Source organism: Rhinatrema bivittatum, chromosome 8, assembly GCF_901001135.1.
Source record: "Rhinatrema bivittatum chromosome 8, aRhiBiv1.1, whole genome shotgun sequence".
Taxonomy (NCBI): domain Eukaryota; kingdom Metazoa; phylum Chordata; class Amphibia; order Gymnophiona; family Rhinatrematidae; genus Rhinatrema; species Rhinatrema bivittatum.
The window spans coordinates 152,166,199-152,185,824 of record NC_042622.1 but is presented as its reverse complement, the minus strand read 5'-3'; the positions used below and the strand labels follow the sequence as shown (position 1 = coordinate 152,185,824).

Here is a 19,626-nt window from a genome sequence, read left to right as displayed (position 1 = left end):
TGCATTTTGAGACAAGTGTAGGTAAGATGTTCCTTATAGCAGACAGGAGGCTAAAAACTGCAGAAATAGATTAGTCATTGGTTACACCTGAAGAATCCCAGGGTCTGGAATTATCTTTGTCCTTAGTTCCATGGTATCTATGCTACACCTGGTTACTTGGGCGTTTGCTCACATGAGACCATTACAGAGAGTTCTTCTGTTACTGTAGAGTCCCCAGTTGGAGGATTTTGAGTTTAGGCTGCCCCTGTCTGGGGAAGTAAGACAGTCTTTCCTGGTGGCACTCACAGGACAATTTGTCCAAAGAAGTGGAGTTAGAACAGGGCTTCCCAAAACTGCCCTGGGGACCCCACAGCCCGTCATGCATATTCATTGTGGATATCCTGAAAACCTAAGAAATTTGCATATCATGGAGACACAGTATATACAAATCTTTTTCATGCATATTCATTGTGGATATCCTGAAAACCCAACCTTCTGTAGGGTCCCCAGCACAGGTTTGGGAAGCCCCGAGTTAGAAATTCCAGATTGGGTCATAGTGACATATGCCAGTATGGCATCTCTTATGTTCTTATGTTGTGTTCCTATGACTATAGATGCCAGTGTGAAAGACTGGGGAGCCATTTGTCAGGGACAGACAGTTCAGGGCCTGTGGTCAGTTTTGGAAGCCTCCTTGTTCATCAATCAGGAAAGCTTTAGTGTTCTTTCTGCTGTTGGTCCGAAACAAGGCAGAGAAAGTCTTGTCAGACAAAGCAAAGGAGGTAGCATATATTAGACCAAGAGTCCGGTGGTTTCCTTGGAGGTCAGGATGCTGTTCGGTTGGGTACAGCAACATCTGAAGGCATGGTCAGCATCTCATGTGGCCAGGATGGAGAATGTGCAAGTGGATTTTCTGAGCAGACACACTCTGGATCCTGAAGAATAGGAATTGATACAAGAAGTGTAAGCACTAATCAAAAGACACTTGGAGGAGGGGATTTCCTAGTTGGATTTGAAAGCAACAAGACAATGCCACAGCTCCGCAGTTCTTCAGTTGAAGACAGAAGAGGGGCTCAGCAGGCCTCGATGCGCTTTCCCTGCCATGGCCTCAAGAGATCCTGCTTTACGGTTTTCCTCCTTGGCCTCCATTAGACATGTAGAAAAGCCATCGAGGCAGAGCAATCTTGGTGGCTCTGGAGAGGTCCAGGTGACTGATTTGTAGACTTGATGAATCCCAAGTTAGAAGGTCCCTTAAGACTTGGTCAGGGTCAGATTTTCTTGAAGCAGGTGGGTCACTTTCATCTCGTGGCCTGGCTTTTGAGAGAAGATTGAGTGTTAAATGGTCATTTGGAGGAAGTCATCCCAACTTTGCTTCAAGCTAGGAAGCCCTCAACTTCCCTAGCATATGTGGAGATTTGGAAGGTGTTAAGAGTTCTCATGTCAGAAGGCACGGATTGTCTCACTTCATGCCTCAGTTCCATAGATCATTTTCTTTTTGCAGAGGGGATTACAGAAAGGTTTAGCCCTGAGCTCTCTTAAAAGAACAAGTTGCAGCATTGGCCTGTCACAGAGGGAAAGAGCATAAGGTTTTGCTGGCCTCCCACCTGGATGTAGTGAGATTTCTCAAGGGAGTACAGCATTTGCTTCCTCTATTTTGATGAGTGGTTCTGCCGTGGAATCTTTATGTGGTTTTGACGGATTTGTGTAAACCGCCTTCTGACCCACTGAAAAGAGCATCTTTGAAGGAGCTTACCTTGAAGATGGTCTTTTTGTAGCTATTTGCTCAGTGAGATATATTTTGGAGCTGCAGGTTTTGTTGTGCAGGGATCCTTTCCTTTAGTTTTCTGAGGAAGGGATTTCCATTAGAATGGTACCATCCTTTTTAAGAAAAGTGGTTTCTTCATGCTATTTGATTCAATCTGTAGAATTGCCTTCTTTTAGGAAGTTGGAATCTTCTCCACAAGCCAGACAGCTTCATGTTTTGGACATGTGCAGGGCTCTCTGGAGAAATCTGAAAGTCACGAATGGCAGCAAGTCACTCAGAAAAACTAACTGTAGTGTAAATCTCCAAAGGTATTATTTTGTACTAATTTACCTTAGAAGCACAATATATATTGCAAAGGAAGAGCTCAGTAACCCACAATCCAGTGGGAGCACTGAGAGGAGAGGATCACCTTGCTAGTGGCTGAAAAGAATCGGTAAGTACTGCTTGGGGAAATTTTTAAAACTTAAAAGTATTGGGGAGAAGTAAACTATTGGGGTATATTATTTAGTGTGTTTGGTATTAAATAGGTAGTCAGAAAGGCAGGCAAAAACCAGAAGCTTGTGTGTTTGTATTTCCCATCCCACCCGCCCACCCCTAGCTCATCCTTTAGTTTAAAAGGCAGGTGACACTTTCACACTAAAATAAATAAATAAATCAGCCTTTTTACTTAAATTCAGAAATTCCCCATATCTTATCAAGAGTTTAACCATTCCCTTGTAAGTCACTACCTGATATATACTGAATACACTAATACATTTAAAGGATCCTAATTATATGCATTCCAACACTCATAGCAACCTAAAACTTAATTAGGAACTGAACAAATTTAAGATGAAGGCAGCAGTCTAGCAGCCAGAGGGGGGCTTCCCAGTCTTTAGCATCGAGTGTCACATGTATGATTTTTTACCCGCCAGTGAGAAATTGTACATGTGCATCTGATGCAAAGAGCTCTTGTCTCTCAGAGAAACTGATGTCTGAAGGCTAGAGCGGCAGACCTGGAGGAGTTGAGGCAGACAGAGATGTATATAAATGAAACCTTCAGGGTCATAGTAGCCAAGTCCCAACTCCAGTCTGGCAGCCTTGGTGCTGCCTTGAAGGAGGAAGGTCTCATGATCAGACAGCATCAACCTGGTGCAGCAGGAAATGATCCTGTAGAAAGGACCTGCTCTCCGGGTGGTGCATTGTCCTTTTGCTCTGAGAATGTGTCTCCCAGGGCTACTGCCTAGGAGGGAAGAGTTAGATTGACCATCATAGCTGGTGATTAGATTATTAAAAGTGTAGACATTTGGGTGGCTGGTGGGTGTGAGGATGCCTACCTGGTGCGAAGGTGGCGCACCTCACGCATCACCTGGATAGGATTTTAGACAGTGCAGTTGTTTCTTCTACACTCTATGTCCATATTACAACACAAACATTCGTAAATAGAACTCTCCCTTTTTATATATAACACCCCTCCCTTCCACCCCTTTACCTTGCTGACTCCAACTATTATGAAAAATGCAATGAGTACATAATTTCACTCTGCAGTTTGTGTCAATGTGTCCAAAAATCATTGCCATATTTGTAGAAACTGCTTCCTTCTTGTTAACTTACTATTCAGTATTGAGATTTTCTCCAGTCATTAAATGATACATTTGGTTCTCCCACATTGTAACTGAAGGAGGTTCTCTATCCATTTTGATTATTATACAAACTGTGAATAAACAAACACACTCTCTCCATACAAAAAGTAATATTGATAGTTATGCATTTGTTTTAGGTTCCCCTGCCCCTTGATATCATCAGATGCAATACACCAATATAACCTCCAGATTTCAGGTTCTCTTAATAAGAGCAGATTTTTAAATGTAAGCTGCCAGAAAGACAGAGGCACCAAGAACTGATCCTCTTGGAAGAGCAACTGGGATTTCAAAAACTTGCCCAGCAAGTTTTAGAACTTTTTCACACACTGTTGAAGTAAAGCACGGCAGAACTAGTGAAAATGGTTCAGGCCTCCTGCACAAGGTGAGTTTCTGTGCTGTTATAATTGTCATGGACAAGAGCATGGAAGGAGAGGAAGACTACGATTTTGTGGACTTAGGGTAGGGTTGTTGGTTTTTTTGTTGTTGTTTAAACTCACCCGGACGATCTGCTGCTGTTCAGATAGCGTGACATAATCCTCTAATACCTCCTTCACAACATGTTTACGTTTTGTGGCCTGAGACATCCTGCTCCACGAGATGCCAAAGGGGAAAAAAAAAAAAAAGTTTTCACCAGTTCAGGATTAGATGCCAACTTCCAACTTCTGTAATGCTGGCTGGCTCAGACTTTACTGCAGGAGGCAGTGATACCCCGAAAAGGTACTGCAAGGTCCTACACAGGTATCAGCTTCAACAGTATCTGCTCAGTTTCCTAAGTGATGACGGAGAACTGCAAAATAATCAGAAGAAAAAGAAAAAATACCAATGTTAATTTTCACAGAAGCAATAACAATATTGATACTAAAAAAGGATAGTAATAGGAATGAAAAAATATTTTAAAAACTTGGACACCAGCCAAAATGTTTAGGAGCCAAGGCAACTTGTCCTTATATAACTTAAAAAAATATAGATATATATTAAGACTTTGTGTTTTTTTGTTTTGTCTATCCCCCGCCTCCAGCCTCTTCTATTCAGACAGGGTGTAGTCTTGTCCCGCACTAGCTCCCTTTAAGCCTGAGCCAGCTGCCTTGGCTCCTCCTGGATCTGTACCCACCACAGAAACTTTCTGGCTAGGACCCAGGAATTTTCCTCTGTTGGTAACAGTAATAGCAGCAATATTGAACAGTCAGAATAACAACAGTAGTAGTGACAACATGGATATTAAAATATTACCAAATCATTACTGTCCCTAGCTAAAATGGCCCTCATCCCCCCACAGCCCTTAACTGGATAGAGGATGTGAATAATCTTGGGGTTTTCTTCCTGATGGTGGTAACATGTCTGCACAGAATTATTACAAGGATGGAAAAGCAACATGAAACATTGGAGAAATGACTGAAAATAGGGAAGTGTGTGCAATTACACTGAAAGTCAAATGAGTGCAAGTAGCTTGTATCCAAGAGACAAGATGAACAGACAGCACAGCAAGGAAGATTGCAGAAAATTTTAAAATGTTACACTGTGGTATTGGCACAAAAAGAAAGAGAAAGCAGAATCGCTTACCAGTAATATGTGCTCTCTGAGAACAGCAGAATGTTGGTCCTCAAAAGTGGTGACATCATCTGATAAAGCATAGCCCAGAACTTATGTCAAAGTTTCTAGAACTTTGTGTCTTTCTGGGCATGTGTAGCATTCCATTATGCAACACATCAACATGGGAGTTACCTCAGTCTAATTTCTTGGTTTAAATAAGCCAACACCAAGGGGAAGCAGGCATGTTTTGTAAGGACTTTCCTCGGCAAAAACTGCTACACAGCAGTGGCGTAGCCATGGGTGGGCCATGACCCACCCACTTTGGTGTTGGGTAGGCCTGAGCCCAAACAAGGCCTGGCCACCTTCTCCATCACAGTGGCTGAAGAAGAAGAGGCCCCCCTGAAGCAAGGCTGCCACGGGAGCCCATCCTTGTGGCAGCGAAGAAGCCAACCCGCTAGAGCAGGGGTCGGGAACCCATGGCTCGCGAGCCAGATATGGCTCTTTTGAGGGCTGCATCTGGCTCGCAGACACGTGTCGCCATACTTCGCGGTTCCCGGCTGACCCAGCTGCTCCCCGGTCCTCCGCCGCCCGGGCTTAAAATGCTGTCAGCCCGGGCGGAACGCGGCAGGACAGCTGGAGTCAGCGGCACCGGCGTGCTCTCTTCTCCTCCACCCCCCCCCCCGCGGCCCGGAAGAGGAAGTGGAGAGCATCGGGTGCCTGCGCGGGAAGAAGAGACCACACTAGCGTGGTCTCTTCTTCTGCGCAGGCACCCGATGCTCACCACTTCCTCTTCCGGGCCGCGGGGGGGAGGAGAAGAGAGCACGCCGACTGGAGTCATCCGGGTGCCTGCGCAGGAGTCATCGGGTGTCAGCCGGGTGCCAGCGCTGGAGTCATCGGGTGCCTGCGCGGGTCTTCCCGCGCAGGCACCCGATGCTCTCCACTTCCTCTTCCGGGCCGCGGGAAGAAGAGAGCACGCCGGTGCTCTCTTCTTCCCGCGGCCCGGAAGAGGAAGTGGAGAGCATCGGGTGCCTGCGCGGGAAGAAGACTGCAGCGCGGCTCGGAGGAAAATGAAAATCTTCAACCGCGGCCGATGGGACTCCGCCTTCGCCTCCGCGAGGGCTGAAAATGAAGGAGGTTAGCGTTGGGAGGTGGCTGCTGCTGCCGCGAGTTCCCGGGGGGAGAGAGAGAGTGAATGAGCGAGCAAGCATGTGTGTTTGAGATCCTGTGTGTGTGAGTGAGAGATTGCATGTATGTGAATGATTGAGAGCCTGTATATGTGAAAGAGAGTATGTCTGTGATTGAGATCCTGCCTGTGAGAGAGAGAGCATGAATGTAAGTTTACCATTGGGACCCTGTATGTGTGAAAGAGTATGTGTGTATGATTGAGATCCTTTGTGTGTGAGAGAGATCATGTGTATGTATGATTAAGAGCCTGTGTGTATAAGTAAGAGAGAGATCATGTGTGTCTGTGTCTGATTGACAGCTGGTTTAGGTGATGGAGCATGTGAGTATGTGATTGAGAGCCTGTGTTTAAATGAGAGAGAGAGACCATGTGTGTCTGTGTGATTGAGAGCTGATTTAGGTGAGGGAGCATGTGAGTATGTGATTGAGAGCCTGTGTTTAAATGAGAGAGAGAGACCATGTGTGTCTGTGTGTGATTGAGAGCTGATTTAGGTGAGGGAGCATGTGAGTATGTGATTGAGAGCCTGTGTGTAAATGAGAGAAAGAGAGGACATGTTTGTAAGCATGTGAATGAGAGTCTGTGTGTGAGAGAAAAAGACAGCATGTATTTATGTGATTGAAAGCCTGTGTGTGTGTAAGCGTGAAAAGATAGACAGCATGTGTGTAAATGTGTAATTAAGAGCCTATATAAGTGAGAGAGAAAAAACATTTGTATATGTGAGTGACTGAGAGCATGTGTGTATAGGTGTGTCATTGAGAGCCAGTATGAGAGAGAGCGCTGGTATGTGACTGAGAGAGGAGAAAGTTCCAAGCAAACCACCCCACCTCCTGCTAATTCAGAACAATCTCAGGACACCTGGATATCAAACGTTCCCAGGTATGCAGAGCAAAAAAATTTTTGTATCCTTATTATTTTTCATTACTGGATCTTTGTGTCTGCTATTTTGAAATATTTTGTTGGTATCTGGAAATGTTTTATATGAGTTTTTAATTATTGGATATTCCACTCATCAGCTGTTTCGACATGTGTTCTTTTTGTTAGTACAGTTTTACTGCTGATGATTTTATATTTCTTGATTTGTTTTATAAGGATGTATGATGTTTCTTTTTTCCTTTGTTACACTGCATACAGAGACTCTGGCTTGTTGCAGTTTCCAATTCAGTTTTTGTCTGCATGCTTCTTGTTATGCGTTTTGGTCTCTTTATTCTATGTTAGGTGAGGGACAGCACGTGATTCAGGTGAGGTTTTCTGCTGGCGTGTAGTTTCTGTGTAGGACTCTATAGCAGCCTGACTTGGTCCGTTTTCCTAATAGGAGATGTATTGGTGTCTTAAGGCCTGGTGTAATATTTTCAGAGACTTATTGTACTTTAAAAGTGTGATCTTACATAAAATGCACACATTTACTTGTATTTAGTTTTAAACATATTGTATGGCTCTCATGGAATTACATTTTAAAATATGTGGCGTTTATGGCTCTCTCAGCCAAAAAGGTTCCTGACCCCTGCGCTAGAGTAAAGCCATGGCGGAAGCCCATCCCTGTGATGACAGAAGAGGTTTGGCGGTGAGGCCCAGTGAGAATGGGAGCCTGGGTGTTTGTGTGTGAAAGAACGGGAGGCTGAGTGCGTGAGTGAGAGCTTGTGTGTGGTAAAACATGTGAGAGAGCTTGTGTGTATAAGGGAGTTTGTTACAGAGGAAGGGAAGAAGATAGGGGAGAGAGACAAGAAACAGAAAGAGAAGTGTGACCCTGGAGAAAGAATTAGAAAAGGTCTGACAAAGGGAAAGTGGGGAAAAAAAAGGAGATGGGAACCTACTGATTAGAAAAATAAAAACACACAACAAAGGTAAAAGAAAAAACAAAACAAAACAGTATTTTAGCAATTGGAATATGCCATGTTTGGGTATTGGCATTTTTTGTAATTTTGTATTTTGCTCTTTAGCGTTACTTTGTTCAGATTCTGGTTTCTCAAGCTTTCTATTTCAGTTTTGTTTCCATGTTTCTATTTCTAAATTGTAATCCCTTATTTCTGTATTAGGAAAGGGTTGGTCTGTGTTCTGCCTGTGTGTGACTGAGGCGCAATATTGCTGCTAGCTTGTAGTTTCTCTGTAGGAATTTGTAGCAATCTGACTTATTCTGTTATCCCAGTAGGTGGTGTATTAATGTTCTAGGCCCTGGTGTAGTATTTGCATTTCATCTTCTTCATAAGGATGCTGTTATTTGAAACCTGAGAGTCAGTGCTGTTGTATGGTTTGGCAAGGTTCTAGGTGCTTTATTTTATTTATTTATTTTTTAGATACTTCACAAAATGTTTAGCAGTAGAGGGAGTCTTTTTTGGCTTAGGAGACTCCAGAATTTGTATATACGGTAGTTTTTTTCATGTTGGGTTGCAATGTGAACTGTTGTAATTTTGCTCTGCACCCGCTCTGATGATTATTGCTATTTTATTGTAGTTATGGTGATCTCTGCCTTTCTGAAAGAGGATTTGTGAAAGAATACATTGATATTTGTTTTATGACACAATATCTGTTTGTGTACTTTGCTTTTTACCTGATACTCTTGTGTATCTATTGCAATAAATATAAATAAAAATTCCTTATTAATCTGTATTTTAATGTTGGTAAGTGCTTGAAATGAGTTAGAATATTCTAAATAAAATTTCACTCATTTTTTTAGATTCTTAGACAGGATTCAAGGAAAGAGTTGTTTCACCTGTAAACTCATGATGTATAAGGGCTGTTGTAGACTCCTTAGAAACCCAATGGAGTACAACTAGTAGGGTTTAGATCTGTATGCCTTAGGCCCACCCAAAAAAAAAAAAAATCAGTTCTGGCTACGCCACTGCTACAGAGGACAAGCAGGATGGCAGTCTTCACAAGTAAGGAACCCTAGCTACAGACTACCCCAAAGAAAAAAAGGGAAAACAAAAACAGTGTCAAGGGGCACAAGAATAACTTTGTTGCAAACAGGCCTTTCTTTTTATATTTTTCTTGCACAGGGGCAGACTGGAACAAAAACAGGAACAAGGAGAGAGAGTGGAATTGGGTTCTATACCTCAGAGAAAATCTGCAGGACAGACTGAACCTGCTGTCACGTTAGGAGTGCCTGTGTAGAGAAAAACTCATCGCAACTTTGGAGATCTCCTCCATAGAGATGTATCTTAGGTGGGCTACAGCCACTGCCATGGCTCTGACAGTGTAAGCTTTGACATGACCCAATTAGATTCAGGCTTGCCTGGGTATAACAGAAGGAGATGCTATCTGCTAAACAACTGGATAAAGTCTGTTTAGCAAAGGCAAGCCCCATTTATTTGATGTCAAAGGAAACAAAGCTGGGTGGACTTTCTATGTGTTTCAGTCTACTGCAGGTAGAAGACCAAAGCTCTCTTGCAGTCCAAACTATGCAGTGCTTTTTTCACCTTGGTGGACATATGGCCTGGGGGAAAAAACAAACAAACATGCTAGGAGGATGATTGACTAGTTAACGGCAGGGGAGAATGACTGATACATCACGCATATCCAGCATAGCTCTCTGCTTCAACGGCAGGGGAGAAAGTCAGATACTTCACTTTCAATGCATATCCAGCATAACTCTCTGCTTCAAGGCAGGGGGAATGAAGAAAAGTAGATCTATATACAGACAACCAACAAGGTCTGAATTATTTAGTCTAGGTAAACAAATAAGCATGGGTATAGCTTGCTTATTGCGGCGGTTACTATTTATTTATTTATTTAAAGCTTTTATATACCGGTATTAGTATGCAAACATCATACCGGTTTACATTGTAACTGAAAGATAGAAAATACAATTAACAGGGAGGGGAAAGGGAGGGAGTAAATACATAGTGCAGTAAGATGAAAGGAAAGGGAACATCAACTTTGAGAGGTAAACAAGGAAATTAATTACAAAGGGCTATATACAATATTTACAGAAAGCTATTAACAGTGTGCAATTTGAGAGTCATTTGTGTGAGGATTGATCGAGAGGAATGAGAGGAGTAGGCAAGTGGAGGCAGATTATTCTGGGAAGGCCTGTCGGAAAAGCCATGTCTTTAGTTTTTTTCTGAATTTGGAGTAGCATGGCTCAAGTCTGAGTGTAGTCGGGAGGGAGTTCCATTGCTTAGGGCCTGCAATGGAGAGAGCGCAGTCCCTTGTGGAGGAGAGGTGGGCTTTTTTGATGAGAGGTACTGTTAGGGTACTTTTGTTGACAGAGCGCATAGGTCGGTCGGAGCGTACGGGGCAAAAGAGTTCATCTAGCCAGTTAGAGTTGTAGGAGTAGATGGATTTGTGTATTAAGGTTAAGGTTTTAAAGAGGATGCGGGATGTTATGGGGAGCCAGTGGAGGTCTTTGAGTATGGGAGTGATGTGGTCTGATTTCCGTGAGTTAGCAATAATCCTGGCGATGGCATTTTGGAACATTTGTAGGGGTTTCGTGGAGGAAGCGGGTAGTCCGAGGAGAAGGGCATTGCAGTAGTCTAACTTAGAGGAGAGAGTAGATTGGATGACAGTGCGAAAGTCATGATAGTGGAGGAGGGGTTTAAGTTTCTTTATAACATTGAGCTTGAAAAAACCTTCTTTGAGGATGGAGTTGATCTGTTTCTTTAGATTAAGTTGTTGGTCTAAAATTACTCCAAGGTCTTTAACAAAGGGTTGGGATGATGTGGCGCTGAATGCTGGGTCATTGGAAATCAGGGGTTTGGGGGGTTGGTGTTGAGAGAGTAGTAGCAGCTCCGTTTTGGAGACGTTTAAGGCAAGGTGGCTGTTAGAGAGAAAGTCATTTATAGAGGCAAGGGTGGTGTTCCAAAAGGCAAGGGCATCAGAAAGCGAGTTGTGGATGGGGATAAGGATTTGCACATCGTCTGCATAGAGGTAGAATTTGAGGCCAAGGTCTGTGAGGAACTGACAGAGGGGTGTGAGGTAGATATTGAATAAGGTAGAGGAGAGGGAAGAGCCTTGGGGGACACCTTGGGATAAGGGGTAGAGAGCAGATTTGGCATTTCCTATTTTGACAGCAAACTTTCTGTTGGATAAGTAGAATTTGAACCAGAGCAGGGCTAGGCCAGAGATACCTATTTCAGTCAAACGGTTGATGAGGTAATTGTGATTGATGGTGTCAAAGGCAGCTGAGATGTCAAGAAGAACAAGGAGGTAGCAGTTGCCCTGATCCATACCTCTGAGTATGTGGTCTGTGAGTGAGAGTAGGAGTGTTTCAGTATTAAGGGATTTGCGGAAACCGAATTGGGCAGGATGCAGAATATTGTTATTGTCAAGGTATTCAGTGAGTTGGATATTAACGATCTTTTCCATAATTTTAGAAATGAAGGGCAAGTTTGAGATCGGGCGGAAGTTGGAAGGGTCTTTGGGGTCTAGTGAGGGTTTTTTTAAGGAGGGGTTTTACTATCGCTTGTTTGAGGACATCTGGGACGGAGCCCGAGGAGAGAGAGGAGTTGATAATGTCAACAATGGGTTTGGCAATGGAGTTTGGGATTGAGAGGAGGGTTTTTGTGGGTATGGTGTCTGAGGGATGGGTTGCCGGTCTAAGTTTTCTGAGGATGGATTCCACTTCTTTGGTGGAAGTCAGGTCAAGAGTGTGAAGGGTACTGTTGGCAGGGGTGGGCTGCAGGGGGGAGGGGTTAATGGGGAAGGGTGTTGGAATCTGAGGAGGATGTTAGAGATTTTTGTGAGGAAGTATTGGGCGATTTCTTCACTCCTAGTAGGGGCTTCGTGAGGTCAGATACATAGGTGAAGAGGGCTTTTGGGTTGTACATGTATTGGTGGATCTTGGTAGAGTAGAAGTCTCGCTTGATTTTGAGTGTGGTTGTTCTGTAGTGGTGGAGGACAGTTTTATAGCTTGAGGCAAGTTGGGGTGAGGGAGCTTTACGCCAGATTCTCTCACGCTGCCTAAGATTGTTTTTTAAGACTCTTAGCTCTGCTGAGTACCATGGTTGATGGTTTTTTGTGGATTGTCGTATTTCTCGTCTGGAAATGGGGCATAGCTTGTCAGCAATTTCAAGGGTAATGTTGAACCAGGAGGTGATGGCAGCTTCAGGGTTGGAGCAGTCAAGGTTTGTGACAGCATTGGAGATTGCAAGTGCAAGTTCATCTCCTGGGCAGGGTTCCTGTAGGTAATGGTAATGTTGCTTGTGGGGGCAGGGTTGGCAGGAGTAGAGAGTGATAGAGAGGCTTGTATGAGGAAGTGGTCAGACCAGGGTACTGGGGAGCAGGTGGGGGGGTGGGGAGGCAGAAAGCAGTGGTTGATGAAGATGAGGTCGAGGGAGTGTCCAGCTTGATGAGTAGGGGAGGAGACAATTTGTCGGAAGCCCAGTGCTTGGAGGGCGGTGAGGAATGCATCACAGGAAGGGGAGAGAGGAGTGGCATTGACATGTAGATTGAAATCTCCTAGTATGATGGAAGGGATTTCAATGTTGATGGATATGAATTCAATAAAGGGGGACAGATCTCGGTCGATGGAGCCGGGGGGGGGGGCGTATATGAGGCAGATCTGTAGCGTAGGGGATTTGAAAAGGCCAATTTCTAGTTTGGGGGGTGAGGAAATGTGAGTGAGCTTGAGGTTTAGGTGTTTCTTGAAGGCTAGGAGGATGCCACCTCCTCTTTTTTTTGGTCTTGGGATAGATAGGATTTCGTAGGAGTGTGACGGTAGCTGATTGAGGAGGACTATGTCAGTTTCTTTGAGCCAGGTTTCTGTGATAGCACAGATATCTGGTTTGCAGTCGTTGAGGAGATCATTTAGGATGGAGGTTTTCTTAGAGAGGGACTGGGCATTGAAAGGATAATTGAGAGGGTTGTAAGTCCAAGAATTTGGTTAAAGGGGGTGGTGAGGATGGGGAGGAGGGACTTGTAAGTGGGGGATGGTATGAGGGAGGGGAGGCGTCTGTTATGAGGAAGGTGAATGCGGTGGATCTGGTGGGTGGTCATGGTGAGTGGGGGAGTGAGTGGGAGAAGGATAGGATTGGATAGGTCTGGATAAGTGTGAGTCCGAGGGTTGGGGTTGCTGGTGGGCAAGGCACATGCAGAGTAAAGTAGTACAGAGCAATTACTTAGGAGATAGAGCAAGTGAACAGTGAGGATATTGTAATGCAGGGTATACAATGCAGCTTATATTGCCGGCAATATAAAGCAGGTTAAACAGAGTACATTTCAGTGTGTCCAAACTGATAGCAGGAGTACAGTGCAGCATAAGCAATGTAGAACAGTAAACAGTTTCAGTGTAGTTAATTTAGAATAGGACACATAATATTTATGATACTTACAGTTGGGTGCAAAGTGCAAGGGGGTGAGGCAGGTGTCTGGTAGCGGATGAGGAGGTGGGAAGAGGTAGGAAACCTATTCCAGGAGGAAGGGAGGCCAGGGGTAGAAAGGTTTGGGTGAGAGCGGGGAGGAGTAGGCAGACGGAGGGGATGTATAGCTAGGTCCTGTTCTAATCGCACTCTTGTCCGGCTGTGGGAGAGACGGTCCGTGGTGGAGTAGAAGGGACGAAGAGTTGAGTCAGGGCGGTCCCTCGGTGCAGTCCAAAGGGGCTGCCCCCTTTGTCGTGCTCCTTCGGTGCGCGGCGCCGGAGCTGCAGGACGATTTAAAGAGCCGCAGGGTCTGTGGCGCCGATCGCGCAGGCCTTCCCTTGAGCCGGTGCCGCGTTGGAGGAGGATCGCTGAAGTCGCTTGGAAGGAGGGAGCCCCGGAGCTGCAGGACGATTTAAAGAGCCGCAGGGCCTTGGCGATTGGCTGCAGAGGTAAGAGGGCGGGCCTTCTAGTCGGTCGGAGGTGGCGGCGGGACGGCACGAGTGGCCACGCGGTCGGGCTTGGACCCAGCGAGGGTAAGAGGGATCTGAGGCCTTACCCCGCTGGGTCTGTGGCGCCGATCGCGCAGGCCTTCCCTCGAGCCGGTGCCGCGTTGGAGGAGGATCGCTGAAGTCGCTGAAGTCGTTACTACCCCTAACTAATTAAGCTAGATATTTCACTTAGAGGCAGTTCCAACACTGCTCTCTACATTAATGGTGGGGGTGGAAGGGAAATAGAATCAAAAGGTTACTAAGAGCCAAGAGTAACAGATAAGAATGAGAAAAAAAAAAGTGCAAAACTTGCTGGGCAGACTGGATGGGCCATTTGGTCTTCTGCCGTCATTTCTATGTTAAGATGGAATTCAGACACCAACTTAGGAAGAAACTTAGAATGGGTACACAGACCAACCCTATCCTGATAAAATTTGACATAAGGTTCATAAGTTACTAGAGCCTGGAGCTCACTGACCCTGCACGCTGAAAATATGATCTTCCAGGTCAGGTACTGCAGGTCATAGGGAGCATAGTGGCTCAAAGGGAGCTTTTATAAACTGGGTCAGGATTATATATCCCAAGACAACAGGAGGCCTGATGGGAGGCTTCATATGAAGCGGACCCCACAGGAACTGGACAATCAAAGGCTGTACAAAGATGGGTCAACCTTCTACATATTGGTGATAAGTGCCAGTTACAGTGAGACGTACTCTTATGGAGTTGGTCTTGAGACCAGAATTAATAGGTAGATATTCAAGGTAATCAAGCAGTTACAGGAGAAAGGATTCAAGGCCTTTTGCTCACACCACAAAGCTAAGCTCTTCTATTTTAGTCCAGGAGTCTCGTGGACTTCTTTGAAGCTAACAGAACACAAGACATAGTCAGTGAGAGATCCAGGGATTGCAGAGGTATTCTAGAAACACTGAGGTCCATATTCAAAAGCCATACAGATGGATAACGTAATAGTTATTCATCTAAATGGCTTACCTGGCTATATTCAGCCCTTATCTGTCAATTCTAGCCGGACAACTTGTTAATTGACTAAGAATATAAGAAATTGCCATACTGGGTCAGACCAAGGGTCCATCAAGCCCAGCATCCTGTTTCCAACAGTGGCCAGTAACCAAAAACTAAGTATATCCCATGTTACTGATGCCAGTAATAGCAGTGGCAATTTTCTAAGTCATCTTGATTAATATCAAGTAATCGACTTCTCCTCCAAGGACTTATCCAACCCTTTTTTTAAACCCAGCTACACTAACTGCACTAACCACATCTCCTGGCAACAAATTCCAGAGTTTAAATTGTGTGTTGAGTGAAAAAAATTTTTCTCTGATTAGTTTTAAATGTGCTACATGCTAACTTCATAGAGTATCCCCTAGTCCTTCTAATATCTGAAAGAGTAAATAACCGATTTACATTTGCCCATTCTAGACCTCTCATTATTTTAAAGACCTCTATCATATCCCTCCTCAGTCGTCTCTTCTCCAAGCTGAACAGCCCTAACCTCTTTAATCTTTCCTCATAGGGGAGCAGTTCCATTCCCTTTATCATTTTGGTCGCCCTTCTCTGTACCTTCTCCATCACAACTATATCTTTCTTGAGATGAGGTGACCAGAATTGTACTTAGTATTCAAGGTGCGGTCTCACCATGGAGTGATACAGAGGCATTATGACTTCTTCCGTTTTATTCACCATTCCCTTCCTAATAATTCCTAACATTCTGTTTGCTTTTTTGACTGCCACAGCACACTGAGCACAAGATAGCGTGGATCCGGTAGTGGTCCGCAGAGCGGGGTAACCGGAGGATCCCACACAGCAGGATAGATGAGGTAACGAAGGGTAGGTCTTGTACTCACAATGCAGTAGATAATACATCGTAGCAGCAGCGGAGATCCGAAGAAGGAGAACTCACTCAGCTGAAGATGGTGAGACAGGCAGGAGAGGCTCTCCGAGGAGCAGATAGCCCTGAGTGCAGCAAGGCCCCTGAGGAGCGGGTACCTGAGTCACTCAGCCAGGAACGCCGGTACAACGATGCGAAGCGTCTCAGAGAAAGGAATAGCAAGATGGAATCCTTGCTAACTCATAGGTAGGGAAGTCCGTTTAACTTAAATACACGTAGGCAGTGACGTCATGTGGAGGGGACGCCCCCAAGGTTCCCGCCATGACGTGCACAAGAAGGAGGCAGGTGCACGCGCGTGCCCTAAGTCACTCCAGGTTCAAGATGGCGACTGGGATCACCCTCGCAGTCCCAGGAACGCCAAGGAGGTCGGCGTGCAGAGGCAGAGACGGCCATCTTAGCCAGGCTCAAGGCTATTGGGCAAAATGAGGTGAGCAAAGGTCACAGCTGTCTGCGACCAGGCGCAACAATCGTAATTTCAGTTGGTACCCTTTCTTTATTATACTGAGTAGCCAGCGGTCTGATGTGATTTGGCTCCACTCCTGATAAAATGAAAGGAGTTAACCACCCACGAGTAGTTGTTGCAGTGGCCCGGTCTGGCTCAAAAAGACTGTTATGGTTTTGGAACAGCCAGCTGTGGTTGTTTTGGTGGTCTCTGAGATCGATTTAGTCCCCAAATCGGAGTGGTATTTGATTGTGATCTTGGTTGGTAAGGCAGAGATCTGTAAGATGTATATGGTCTATAAGAACGCCTAGGATAAAATGGTTTCCTGTAGGGCAGATAGTATCGCCTCGGAGGGGCTTGGTCAGTGGGCGTTGTTAGAGATGAGACTGCTACGCTCTGTTCTTTTAATTGTGTTACTGTCTCTCTGAGCTTCTCCCCGAACAAGGTGTCTCCTTTACATGGGAGGTCCGCCAATTTGTCATGGACTTCTTCCCGGATTGCACTTGCTTGAAGCCACACTATTCTTCAGGCTACTATAGGTGACACTGAAATTCGACTGAGGTATCAAACCCTTCATAGACCATTCGAAGTAGATGATGGAATCCTTCTTCCATGTCTAGTATACCTTGCTTCTGCTGGGTTTTCTGTGAATCTATGTTCGACTCTGTTTCAATGTTTTGTAGACATTCATATAAAATATTGAGCAAAATAAAATTGGTATTGCTGGATCTTTGCCTTAAGCATTGCTCCTTGCAACACCTTTTTCCCCAAATCATCTAGATATCAACTATCTTTTGTAGGAGGGGTAGTGGAGTATAACCTAGATCGTCTTGCTTATTCAACCACAATAGATGCATGTGGTAGGTTAGACGCTCCATAGTGCTTTGATTTTTGCATCCTAAATGTTAGGTCTGTCTTCTTCGAAACTGATGACCCAGAGAAGGGTGACTCCCATGCTTTATCCATTACCCCAGCCAATATGGAGTGGGAAGGTAAAGCTGTAGGTTCTGTTGGCATTTGAAAATTTTTAACAAGCCATGTATGTCTGCCCTTGCATCTGGAAGTTTTTGATCTCTAGATGTAAAGCGGTACCTACTTTTTCTATGAACTTTGGGTACAATTCCTCTGGGGGTGATGAAAGTTCTGGTTGTTCTTCCAGAGGATCTGATTGTATGCTTATTGGAGATTCCGGTGAGGATGGGGAGGAGTAGATAGGCTCTCCTCTCGGCCCCTTAGATAGTGGGCTTGGAATTTGTCACCTGTTGACTCCAGATGGAAGATCAGGCAAAGGAGAAATGATTAAGCCCTCCCAATTCCCCTTCCGATGGACTGGATGGAGGGTATGGAATTTGGGACAGCACCAATGTATCGAAAAATGTTTGAAGTATACCCGTAATTTGAGTTTTTGATTGAGAAGCTGCTGCCTGTAAGCCTTTGGCTGAAGATTCTGATATTCTCCTCCTCTTTCCAGGTGGGGGAGATCCTTTTTTTGGTCTCTTCAATCCAGCTGGGATGTTTATGGGAGGCAGAGGATGATGGGCATTTTGGAGGTGTTGAAATAAACTTCTTCTGAAGCATTGGAGGCTTCCACATTCACAATAGTGAGTGGGGTGGAATGATTTTGCCCAACAGGCGTTTGATCCTTTTTTTTATGAAATTGCAGATTTAAAACAAATTTAAGAAAATATGTTTTAGTCAATGCAAAATTAAGCTGTGGAATGTGGTGGCAGAGGATGTGGTCAAGGCAAGATAAGTAGAATAGCTGGGTTAAAAAAAAAAAAAATTTGGACAAAATTTCTAAAGGCCAGGTCCAATAACAACTGTTAGTGATGGAGGTTTGGGGAATGACATCTCTTACTACTTGTTGGGCATGGTTTCCAAGTGACCAAGCATGGCCATTGTTGAAGACATTATGCTGGACTTAATGGACTATTGGTTTGACCCTGTTTAGCATTTCTTATATTCTTATTGCTTGCAAAACAGCACCAAATTTTCAAGCTCCTGAGTTCCTTTTGTTTTAGTACCAGTCCTGGGTAGAATGAAAAAAAGTTATTCAGGAGTGTCCATTCTGCATGACAATGAAATTTTGCTAAGTGAAAAACCTAGAAAGATAGGTACAATATATAGAAAAAGGAAAAAAGTGAAAATAATCAGGATGAGCATAGAATACATGTTGAAATTCAGTGGTGAAAGTAATAAGAGGACAAACATACAAATTGCAGGAAAAATGTTGCAGTGTTTTGGTACCTAGTAGGAGCAACACTAAACAAATTAGATCCCTTACTGAAGCAGTCACACTGTATGACCAGCAGGCTACAGTGACTAAATGTGAGGGAATCTCAGCATGGTTAAAAGTAAATGTGTCCCAGATGATATAATAGTTCTAAATCTATTACACGCATTGCTCATTCTACTTTAGAGTCATTACAGCACATATGATTTATCTAATCTGCCTTACACTCACTAATTTAATTTTACAAATCCTACCCCTCCCTCAGCGATCCCCTATATTTGCCCATTCTTTCTTAAAAACGGTATCTGAATTCAAGAAAGCATGGGATAAATACAGGGGATCTTTGAGAGAGAGGTAGGAATTGTAACTCTAAATTAGTTGGGCAGACTAGATAAACATGCTGGCACAAAAAGACAATGTGGTCTCTCTGTTTTTAAAGTAGATGGAGCCATGGCTATGACAGAAGCAGGATGCTAAGCTAGATTCTTGGAGTGATTCGACGTGACTAGGTCAGCAATTAAAAAAAAAAAAGGCTGAAATGGCCGCGAAAGCTGATAAGGCGACAAAAACACTGATATGAAAAGAGAAGAAAGTTAAGTCAGCAGAAGAGTACTAGAAATGCAGGTGGAGAGAAGAAAGCTCAGAGAAGAAAAAAATATATAGATCATAACCATTCACCAAAATATTGAAGCTTGATGCTGAAACTAGAAAACTGTGCTTAACCAACGACCATAGTGAAAGATGGATAATACCTGGGAATTCAACGAGTGAAAAATACACTCAACAGAAACATAACATCATCACTAATCATAATAATAATAATATCAACGCAAGTCGCAGAAGTAATAATGAAAGTATTAATCAAAAAGTACCAGATACAACCATCTTGACCCCTTACACTTCCTGTAGAAACCCGCTAGTAACAAAGGCTTTCACGTGCATTCTCCTCAGTTTCCTGCGCCAAGCTCTTTATTTTGTCACCGATGTGCGCCTCTGTGGATTTTACGTCAGCGATCGGCGCAGTTAAGAGGCTGCTGCTGCTCTCATAGACGCGCAGGCGCATTGCTTGGCTAGAGGTACGCGCCTAAACTGAAACCTCAGTTGACGCAGATAGCGTGGGAGGTGGGAGACGTGAGAGAGAGAGCCAATGCCCCGTTTCGCGCAGGTGCGGTGGCGCTGTTTCTCTGGG

General features: G+C 44.4%; 1 protein-coding gene across 2 annotated transcripts in view; it reads right to left on the bottom strand.

Annotated features, from left to right (window-relative positions):
- Positions 1–19,619, bottom strand: part of EIF1AD (eukaryotic translation initiation factor 1A domain containing) — a 58,354-nt gene extending 38,735 nt beyond the window's left edge. The window contains exons 1-2 of one of the 2 annotated variants that reach the window (XM_029612187.1): positions 19,310–19,619; positions 3,861–4,150 (exon numbers count right to left, since the gene is read on the bottom strand). In XM_029612187.1, coding sequence (XP_029468047.1) covers positions 3,861–3,947 — 87 coding nt within the window. In that variant the 5' untranslated portion in view covers positions 3,948–4,150; positions 19,310–19,619. The remainder of the gene's footprint in view (positions 1–3,860; positions 4,151–19,309) is intronic. The other variant, XM_029612188.1, reaches the window with a different exon arrangement.
- Between the last annotated feature and the right edge of the window lie 7 nt (positions 19,620–19,626).